The 11,788-nt window shown below is 33.7% G+C and overlaps 1 protein-coding gene across 4 annotated transcripts in view; it reads left to right on the forward strand.

Moving 5' to 3' along the window:
- The first annotated feature begins 262 nt into the window (after positions 1–262).
- The window catches only part of LOC110032954 (BTB/POZ domain-containing protein At1g30440), a 14,870-nt gene continuing 3,344 nt past the window's right edge, over positions 263–11,788 (forward strand). The window contains exons 1-3 of one of the 4 annotated variants that reach the window (XM_020736751.1): positions 263–524; positions 1,291–1,367; positions 10,959–11,028. In XM_020736751.1, the coding sequence (XP_020592410.1) occupies positions 1,309–1,367; positions 10,959–11,028 (129 nt within the window). In that variant the 5' untranslated portion in view covers positions 263–524; positions 1,291–1,308. Of the gene's footprint in view, positions 546–1,290; positions 1,368–3,885; positions 4,055–10,958; positions 11,029–11,788 lie in introns of those variants that run through there. The other 3 variants (XM_020736750.1, XM_020736752.1, XM_020736749.1) reach the window with 3 other exon arrangements.

The raw sequence follows: 11,788 nt of genomic DNA on the forward strand, positions 1-11,788 counted from the left end.
TATCCTTTTTTTATAGAGAATTTACATATATATATATATATATATATATATATATATATATAACTTATGTCCATCATATTAAAAACAGCACTAAAGCACTATTTAATGCTGAAATTCATCTTTTATATATAAATAAGAATGTTTTAGCTATAAATATGAAAGCTTAAGTGTTAGATAAATGCATAAGAATTGGTTGGTAAATATGCAAATTTCCGTTTTCTAAAATTTGCAGGCTTGTTATTTTGGGTGGGTTCTGTGTTTTACTGCAAAAGTTGAGTTTTTCAGTCCTTGTCTCCCTCTCCAGACCCGTTTCTAACTGCTGCGGTCCCCTCCAGCTAACAAAAGCCTGCAACTTCCTGTTAAATACAAGGAGAGGCCAGAGGAAGCGACACTGTAGAAGTTCTAAAGCCCCCATTTTTTTCGTTCTACTCTCGTATTTTCACCCCTTTAAGTTCACTACATTCTGTTTCAGAGCTGTGTTTTCTGAGACTTTGTGGAGATCTGAAGGTTCAAGATTCAAAATTGTGTGTTTTCAGTCAGATTAGGTCTAAGTTGCATTGCAAAGTTTTTGTTTTGTTATGGGTTTAGTCAGTTTGCTGAAGTTAGGGTTTGTAATGAATTTTACAGTTCTGAATCACATTGCTTGAACTGTTCATAAATGTGTAGATTTCTGTAACTTTTAGGGTTTTCATTGTTTATGATTCAGCTCATATGTGATTTTTATGGCATCTTTTTAATCATGTTGTCTATGAGAGCAGCTAAGGTTTGCCAGTTTACTGTTCTTTTTGTTCATTTTTTGTTGGATTGTGGCATTATCAGTTTGTTTCAAGATCACATTTCTCTTGATTTAGGAAATTTGGGGCCTAGCTTTAGTATTTCTTAGATCTCCAGTATATAGGCTCTTTAAAGGCTCTATTTATGTGTTTGATAAATTTTTTGACTTTTTTTTAGGGGCATTTGCATACATACCACTTAATTACTATGTATTTACATATGTACATATGTAACACCCATACTTTACTTTTGACATTTATACCATCCAAAATTTTCATATCACAACAAAAATACAACTATCTTAACTTTCAAAAAGTTAAATACCACTTTTCATGCATGGTTAAGGTGGTATGTATGCAAAAATTGAAGTATGGGTGTTAGATATGTAAATGAATAGGAATTGAATGGTATGTATGTAAATTTCCCTTTTTTTAAAAAAAATTTGAGTGTCTAGGTTAGGTTTTAGTTGAGGTCCTTTTCCATGAGCTTTCCTTACAATTTTTTTCTCTTGTGCAGCTGTGTTAGATTTATTAGATGGCTGGCCTGAAGCTGGGATCAAAATCTGATGCCTTCCGTCGTCAAGGGATGGCCTGGTATGATTAAACTATTCTGGCTTACTTTCTAGTGTTGTGTTCTTAGGAAGATTTTGCTGCGCAAAATTATACTGGAAGCAAATTCACACAACAAACAAACAAAAAAACAACCAAACATAGTGCAATTTATGTGGTTCGATGCAAATCCGCCTACTTCAACGAGGAGAGGTTCTTCGGTCGAGAAAAAAATAGCCAAATTAAGATTACAACTCAAAACACACCCAATTCCTCCACAATCATTCCTATAAATAAAAGAAGATTATGACATACAAATAAGAAATATATTAAATATATAAAAATCATGTAATTAGATCTCCCTGATATATTTCATAATATAGAAAAGATCATATAAATAGATCTTAATTAGGTTAACCTAATATCAATAATTATAATAGATTAACTTTCTAATTTACAATCATTATATTTAATAGTTTTCATAAAATATTCTCAAATAAGTGGGAGATGATTAAAATGAACTCTAACACCACAAACGATTGCACAAAGATGATTGCCTACATTCCCCTCTCGAAGAGATTGCCCTTGCCCATCGTGCAGTTCTTTAAAATGCTTGAATAAACAATCAATCATGAGCTCGAATATTTACTAATTTTTTACAGTATGTGAAATTTGGGTTGGTAGTATCTTTGTGAATATGTCCGCTGAATTCTTCTTCAGCATAACATTGTCGTCATTAATTAAATCCCGAATAAGTGTATCTCACATCAATTTGCTTGATACAAGCATGATGGACTGTATTTGTAGCCAAGAATATTACACTCTATCTAACACAAAATATTGTTAGAGACTCCTAATTAACTCCCGGGTTATTCTATAAGCTCTGCATCCATAATGTTTTCTTTATCGCCTTTGTGACTGCCCTTGTAATCATCATCCATAGTAGACAAAACTGTAATAAACTAAAGAATTGATCTCCAACTGACTGAACCTCATTCTAATGTTAATAAATAATCAGTCGTAGACCTGCGCCTTTCTATATCACTTTATAGTCTAAATCAATATAGTCTACACACAAATCATAATAAATGACTGCCTTTCAAACACCAAAATGACATCAACTATTTTGTTCAGACACCTCATAATATTTTTCACAGCTTGCCAAGGCTTTTTTTGGATCACACATGAATCCGTTTAATATCAACTGTTTGTGTAATATCTGGTATAATACAAGCCATGACAAACGTCAGACTGTCCACTGCACTAGCATAAGGAACCGATCACATATATTTCCTCTCCTGGTTATCTTTTGGATACTGATCTGAACTCAACTAAACTTGAGATGCAAAGAGTAGACTTGCAGCCTTGCTCAAGTTATCAACTCCAAATTTTTTTATCACCTTCCGAATATATGCTCCTTGCGAGAGCCAAATCTTTCCCGCTATCTTGCCCATGAGAATTTTCATGCTAAAAATTCTTAGAGTTTCACTCAACTCTATATTGAAATATTTAAATAATTGTTTTTCATCTTATGAACCCAATTCTGACTTGCAGATGCAATCAGGATATCATCAACATATAGAAGCAAATAGATAAACTCACAATTGACTAACTTTTTAAAATATGCATAGTGATTATATTGGCTCATTGTGTACTCATATCCCATTATAAATCGCTCAAACTTCATATATTACTACCGGGCTGCTGTTTCTACCATATAAATATTGATTTGAACTTAACTAAACTTGAGATGCAATGAGTAAACTCGCGACCTTGCTTGAGTTATCAACCCCAAACTTTTTTATCATTTTCTGAACATATGCTCCTTGTGAGAGCCAAATATTTCCAGCGTTCTTGCCCCTGAGAATTTTAATGCTAAAAATTCGGTGAGTTTCACTCAACTCTATCTTGAAATATTTAAATAATTGTTTTTTCATCTTATTGACCCCAACCTGACTTGGAGATGCAATCAACGTATCGTCAACATATAGAAGCAAATAGATAAACTCATAGTTGACCAACTTTTTAAAATATGTGTAATGATTATATTGACTCATGTGTACTTCTGTCCCATTATAAATCGATCAAACTTCATGTATTACTACCGTGGTCACTGTTTCGATCCATATAAAGACTTATCTAATCTTAAAAGCAAGCCTTTTGAGGCTCCATATCAGGCGATTGCAACATATAAATCTTCTATTGCAATTACTCATGTAAGAACACAGTCTTTACATTAAGTTTCTCTTAAATTAGACCGTACTGTGCTATGAGTGCTAAGAGAACACATATAAAGGGATGCTTAACCACTAGGGAAAATATCTCGTTATAATCTATATCTTCTCATTGCACAATTTATTTTATCACTAATCTTGTTCTGTACTGCACATGAATTTCATGTGATCCTTCCTTTTTTGCATATTCTCATTTGCACGCAATGAATTTCCTTTATAGAAGAAGCTTCATTAGTCTCCAGGTAACATTCTTTCAAAGAGACTCTATCTCTTCATCAATTAACTCTCCCCAAAGATTACCTTTTGCGCTCTCCACCACTTCTTTGTAGTGACAAGGAATTTCAGCTTTTGTGGCTAAAAGTGCAAATGCAATATGATCTCTCAACTAAATCGGTTTTGGGATATTCTGGCGCCTGATTCTGCTCCTAACAATGGATTCCTCACCAGAGACCTAATCTTCAATATCTTTTTCCACCTTCAACTGAGCACTTTCAAAAGGTACATTCTGAGCTGCAATTGAATCAGATATCTAAGTAGGAGTATACAAATTATTTAGAACAAATAGAGCTGCATCAAACTCTAACTTTTGTTGTATATTTGTGGTTTCAATATCGTTCTCAACTTGCTTCTAGTCCCGATGCATTAATAAGCTTGTCGTAAAATCTAATATTTTTGCTAATGTTAATCTTTTTCTCCGTTTAATCATAAAATTTGAAACTTTTTATTCCACGCCTAAAACCAATAAAGATTGCCTTTTTTGCTTGCGGCTCGACTTTATCTTTTTGCATGTGGTAGTAAGTTGATAACTAAAAAACTCTTAAGTGCTCATAAAGTTTAGTAGGATACCCTGACCCCATGTATTTTAGGGTCTTTTTATCAATAACTGCAGAAAATAGATGATTCACCAAGTGACATATTTTATGGTTTTGACCCAATAAAATCTATCCAACCTATCATTAAACAAAATATACCAAACTTTCTCCATCAAGGTTTGGTTCATCATCTGTCGTCTCATTCTACTTCGATGTCTCTCAAACAGTGGATTGCTCTATCCCAACTCTCTGACACTTTCTAAAAACACATCCGACGTGTATTCACCCTCATTGTTTAATCTTATACACCAGATCTTTTTATAAGTCCGAGTTTCAATTTACTTCTTCCAAGTTATGAAAATTTCCAGTACCTCGCTCTTATGCTTCATGATGCACACCCAAATATTTTTTGAGTAATCATTGATAAAAGAGACGAAATATCTTCATCCACTAAATGATGTCTTCTTTGTCAGGCCCCAACCATTTGTGTTAATATATTCTAAAATGCTCTTTGTATTGTGGATGACAACACCAAATGATACTCATGTCTTCTTACTAAACACACAACTCAAGCTTGCAAATGTTCACTCATTTGATCAATCCTTGGTTCACCGAAGTCTGAAATGAAGGCTCTTTAGGATGAGTTCACCACATGTGCCACAATGTAGCGACGTCAGTAGAATCATTAACAATAGTTTTAGTCACTGTACTGCCCTGAAGATAGTAAATGTTGTAATGACAAACCCCCTTCATAAAAATTAATGTTCTACCACATCCTCATAATTCTTGCGTCAATAACTACTTCGTAGCACTTAGACTCTAAGATCTCAATTTACAGTAAATTCTCTTTGATATCCATAATATATTTAATGTCTATCAACTCCCTCATGGTATAATCATGCATCCTAATAAAGACGTTGCCTACACCAATAGTATGACAAACTTGTTTTTTGCTCATAGTTTTTGCACCAATTTCCAGCTTCTTGTACACACATATTCACTTTCGATGGCAAGAAATTTGATGTGTAACACTCATGTCCAAAATTCAAGATGAATCATCTGTACATAAACTGTGAAAAATTGTAGATAATAATATATCTCAATTAGTCTCATCACTCCTCTTTACAATAAGTTTGACGTACGCCTAAAAGAAAACTCTATTTTTCTTCTCCTTCAACTTCGAACAATCTTTCTTCTAATGACCAATCTCTGAACAGAAAACACTCTAATTTTTTCTGCAGTTGCACCCACGAGACTTGTCATCTTTTTTGAGTAAGTATCGTTTGTGCCACTCTTTTTTGCCAATTTTTTTTTTCAATCAGCCACTTTAGAGTGTACGTCCTCCACAATCAACTCTATCTTTGTGGACTCATTTGCCCTTTGATGGAACTGATGGTTCAACAACGCCATAGTTATTTCGCTATAACTCAAGACGTTCTCATGAATGAGCGCCATTGTGAAGTTTTCTTATTGATCCAGAAGCGAATTCAATAGAAAAAGTGCTCTGTCTTCATCTCCAAACTCATCCATATTTGATAGATTTGGTAAAATTTTTGTAAAATCATTCAAGTGCTCATCAATAGTAACTCGTCGCCTTATTTGAAATCTACAGAGTCCATGCTTCGTATGAAAACGATTTTCTACACTCTTAGTGACATATTTGTTCTCTAACGTCCTCCACAAATTTCATTTAGGAGTCTCCATCATCACCAATAATTAATCTTTTGAGATAAGCAATTTTGGATCAAGTCACAAACACTTCGAATCATCTTCAACCTATTTCTTTCTGACATCTCTTCAGGACTTTCATCGCTATCAATAGTTTTCTCTAGATTCAAAGAACACAACAAATCTATCATCTCGTATTGACACATGCCAAAGTTTCATTTGCTGTCAAATTTTATTACATCAACCTTGATGGGATGCGTAACCACTCGATGAATCATCGTTTTTTCCAATATCGTGATGGATGTTGAAGTACACGACGACATGCTATTTTTCATGACTCCACCTGATTTCATAGCCTAACTTGCTTCGATCCTTTATTTTGCGTCCATGACTTCGCCATAATCGCAGTCGCCTATTTTCGGAATTGTCGATCCGGCTTTGGTACCAATTGTTATGTAAAACAATATGAAAAATAAATTCACACTACAAACAACCAAACACAATGCAAAATGTTGGCAAGAGGTTATTTCACTATCAACACGTGGGGAGAGAGAGGAAAAGAAGACCGAATTAGAGTTACAAGTCTATACACACCCCAAATTCTCCATAATTCCTCTTATAAATAAGATAGATTAGGACATTTAATTATGAATGTTTCATATATATATATATATAATAAAATCCATGTAAGTAAATCTCAGTTAATTAGGTTTCATAATACATAAAAGATCATATAATTAGATGTTCTCAAATTAGTTTACCTAATATTAATCTTTCTCATATATATATATTTACTTCCTAATTTACAACAATGAGATTTAACAGATTTACCTACATACCCCTTATAGCCATTGTATTCACATCTCTCACATCTAGACTCCAAATTTTACATATATACCACTTTACCTATGCATGAAAAGGTGTTTTTCAGTTTTTAAAAGTTAAAATGGTGGTATTTCTTATGTGATATGAAAGATTTGGGTGGTAAAGATATTAAAAGTAAAATTTAATTGTTAGATATGCAAGTACATATGAATTGGGTGGTTTTTATATAAATGCCCTTTCTTATTACAATTAGAAACTGTTTTCTGTTTTTTTTTTTTTTCATGGATTTAATAGACACTATTTTAATGCCTCTGGGGTGATATTTGATTTGTTTTTCAGTTTATGAGAAATACACTATTTAAGGCATGTATTCATTTATTTAAGTCATTCTGCGTTTTTGGGGCATTTCGGGCTACCACTCAAGTTTTCGGGGGCATTTACATACATACCACTCAATATCTAATACCTAAAATTTACTTTTTTACACTTACACCAACTAAATCTTTCATATCACATAAAAGATGTCACCATTTAAATTTTAAAGAGTGGAATACACCTTTTCATGCATATGTATAGTGGCATTTTTGTAAAAATTAAAGTTTAGGTGTTAGATATGTAAATACATAGGAATTGAGTGGCATGCATGCAAATCTTCCTAAAATTTTTATTTATTATTAAGTACTAGGTTCATTTTAGCAGGTTTTACTAAAGCATCGTGAGTGGCATAACCTTTAGAGATGAACTTCCTAGGAAGAATGATAAGAACATTGACACAATTTTTCAAAGACTTAAGGTGGCATAGACCTTAGAGTTAAGGTGATATGTATGTAGATCTTCATTTAATTATTGTAATTTATTGAGGTGGAATTAGCCAAAGTAAAAAAGACACAGAATTTGGCGACATGTTCATTTGGAACATTTCAACGATACAATTGGTTTCATAAAATGCAGTGCGAATTTTAAGATCTCAGGGATGAAGTTTCAACATTCATTCTTACAATTTCATATATTGTGATTTCGCTCATTGCACACACCCATTATTTTATGACGATGATTGCAATACAATTAGTGGAATTTGATGAGCCTGACCGCGATGTGAGGTAGTCCGGAGTACTGCGTGGTTTATGAGTTTCACAGCTGACTAGAAGCATTTGATAACTTGTTAGGGATATAATTGACAGACTATCCAATTTAACTAGGTGAATCTAATTACATAATGTTTTTAAAGAATGTTTTAGTTGGATTAAAAGTGATGCTAACAAAATGTTGGGAGATTTAAATTGTGGAAATTGATTCGAGTGACCGGAAACAAAACTTTGAACAGAAGTTCACAAAACAAGAAAATCACAAAAATACAAGATATAAATTGGAAAAATCCGAAAACGAGAAAAAAACTATGGAGCTACAGTACACCAAGAAATCCACTATGAAAAAAATGAGAAAAATTGTATAAATTACACCATAATCAAGCCTCTGCATATCTTAGAACACTTCAGGACACTAATTTCATTTCTTTTGTACAAGCGAATTTGAAATCCAACATAAAAAATCACTGAAAGAAATGCTTAAAACGGACTCCCACTTCGCAACACTATGATGTAGTGCCGCGACGTTCTAATATTGCACTGCAACATCAGAATAGTGTTGCGGCACCCAACATAAAAAATCACTGAAAGAAATGCTTAAAACAGACTCCCACTTCGCAACACTATGATGTAGTGCCGTGACGCATCAGAATAGTGTTGCGGCATTGCAAAGATAGTGCCTCGACATTGTTATAGTAGCTCTGCGGCATTGATACTGTAGCATTGTGAGTACAACTCCAAGAGGCCATGCATGAGAATTTTTTTTTTAGTAAGCAGTCCTCCCTTTACCCCCTAACAAACTCATCGTCAAGCTTGATCAACAAAATTGATGGATCTAAATTGACAATTGATTGACACAATAAGACTCCACGTAATAGCACAAACATATGCCTCTAGTTGAATTTTAGGATGGTCATACTCTTTCAAATGGGTTCATATCCTCGGAACTTCCTAGTCGAGTTTAAAGATGACTTTTTCTGGCGGGTTTGTATCCTAGTAACCACTCTTAATTATGTTCTGAGATGGCCAGACTTCTCTAGTGGATTCATTTTCTAAGAACCCTTGGGAACTCCATAGTTAATTTCTATGACAATTGGACTCCTCAATGGATTATTTTTCTAAAATTCAATTAATTTAAAATTTTATTGAGTTTTAAGATGATTAGAATCTTCCATTGGATTCTTATTCTAGGACTTTTTCAGTGAATTCGTACCTAAGAACCCCCCTGGTTGAGTTCTGAGATGATTTGATTCCTTGGTTTATGTGCTAGAAACCGACAGTTTGAAGTTCTGATGAATTTTGTTCACTCTTCTTTGTTCGTATCAACGCACCTAGATACAAGAGCTATTATAACTGACTTATAGGACCGCATAAAAGTAGAAAGATACTAATCGACTTTGGTCGTTGTGATAGTAAAAGTAGGCAATTGTAGTGTAAACAGTCGCGCGCGTGGTTCTCGCCTAGAGATCCAAACTTTGTGATTACCGCCTCCGCCACCGAAAGAAACTTGAGGACAAAATCTGCCGTGCGTGAAGGAACACCCATTTATGGGTCAAATGTGCCGAATGGGAGGAGAAATAGATGGATTTTGCCCACGTTAGCCGAATCGGTGATGAAAATGCATGGGCAGCAGCCCTCGAGGTGAAGAAGCCTGAGCAACAACAATGGATTCCTCCGTCGATCTTGACTTGAGAGAAACCACTTCTAAGTGAAACGAACACAATTGAAATCGAAGATCCGAGTTCTTTCATGAATTATTTCATGTCTGAGACGAAGTCATCATATAAGAAGCCGCACTCTGGATGTCGTGGCAGACCCAAAGCTCGTTGGTCCAAAAACCTTGATGACTAAGGATATTGCAAAATCATGAGGAAAGATACTTCACGGAATTGATACTCAGCGATTTCAATATACTGCGGATCACGATCCCATCTGCTTTCCTAACTAGTCGATGGTTTCGAGTAGAAGCAGAGTGGAAGTGCGAGAAAGACCAGAATTTTATAAGTCTTCCTGCATTACAATCTCGTCTATTTTCCCAACTAATCATAAATGTGTCATAAGGTTGCAGGCAAGAGCAGAGCAAAAGGAGGTGACCACGGTGCCTAGAACACAAGCGACCAGGCCGATGGGATCCAATTGGGATTTTGTTCTCAATTTCGACGGCTATTTCTGCTTTGATACCATCTAAATTTGTGGAGGGGAGAAATAATTATTCCTCTTCAATTTCATATGACTTGGTTACAAGTTAGAGAGCAGGGGGAAGACCACCACATTAGGAAACTTATAAAATCCTTATGCTAGAAAAAGGAAATAGAAATCACCAACAAGAACTAATTCTAAAATTAGAAACTACTAAAAAAAGAAAATAATAAAAAAATAAAAGATAGTAAAACTAGAAATTCCTAAAATTCCGACAATCTATTATCATTTTCTCATAAATATTGAATGAATTTGAACACAACATTAAAAGGATTTCCTTGAACATTTATGATATATTTTTCAAGAACTCTGGAATAAATCTAATATTGTACATACCATAACAAATAAATAAGTTGAAAATTTAAAAGGGAAGAATATGGTGACTCGCCACTCAGACATATGGTCTTCAAGAAATCTGGTTTTGTTCTGAAATATGAATTGAGGTTCAGCATCATATTGTGCTATAACCATCAGACATCATGTTTTGAACAAGGAACTTTTAAGTACATTCCACTCAATTCTTATGTATTTACATATCTAATAACTAACTACAATTTGTACATACATACCACCTTAGCAGCTATGCATGAAAAAGGTGTATTTCACATTTTAAAAATTAAAATAATGGCATGTTTGATGTGATATGAAACATTTCGGTGGTATAAATGTAAAAAGCAAATTTTAGGTATTACAAATGCAAATATATAAGAATTGTGTGGTATGTATGTAAATGCCCCAATGTGGCTTCTATGTACTTATTCTCAGTAATTGCATATCTCCTCATGTTGAGGCTGATCTTTCACTTCAATGCAGGTTCTGCACTACTGGCCTTCCCAGTGATGTTACAGTTGAAGTTGGAGAAATGTCATTCCATCTCCACAAGGTTGGGGACTTTTACACTCTTGAAATGCAAACTTTTTATACTAGAGTGTAATTATCTTATTGTGTTGGTTTTCTTTGGGAATAAACTAGAATATGTGTTTGTTTGATGCCTGCAAATGTCTTATAAAAAGTAACTGTTGAATTATTGCTGGAAAAAAAATGTTTTCTTTTTACAGTTGATATGGGTGTTATATTTTCTTTTTTCCTTTTTAAAAATCTCTGAAAATAACTCTTTTTATAATTATCACACTGACAAATTAAAAAATTTCTAAAGACAATCAAAAAGGCTATACAGCTAAATAGAATTGTGGTGGTTGTTTTAAAAGCTGCCCAAATGGATTCTATTATTTTGTGGTGGTTATTGTTGAAAATTTTCAACAAGAATTAACATGTCAATTAATGCAGTACTAATAGAGTAGAGTGTCAAAATAGCTTTTTTTTTTTTTTTACTATTTACGTCAGATCATTTTAGTCTCAGAGTCTATAAGAATTAATGCAGTACTAATAGAGTAGAGTGTCAAAATAGTTTTTTTTTTTACTATTTACGTGAGATCATTTTAGTCTCAGAGTCTATAAAAGTATCAAATTAATCCTCAGATTCTTTCAATATAAGCTAAAACGATCCCCAATGACGACTAATTTAAAAAGTCAAGGGACCATTTTTACACTTTTCTCATGTGAATTGAAATATTTACATACATACTATTCAATTTTTATGTATTTACACATCTAACACCTAAATATTTACACATCTAACACCT

Source organism: Phalaenopsis equestris, unplaced genomic scaffold (genome assembly GCF_001263595.1).
Source record: "Phalaenopsis equestris unplaced genomic scaffold, ASM126359v1 Scaffold001070, whole genome shotgun sequence".
Taxonomy (NCBI): Eukaryota; Viridiplantae; Streptophyta; class Magnoliopsida; order Asparagales; family Orchidaceae; genus Phalaenopsis; species Phalaenopsis equestris.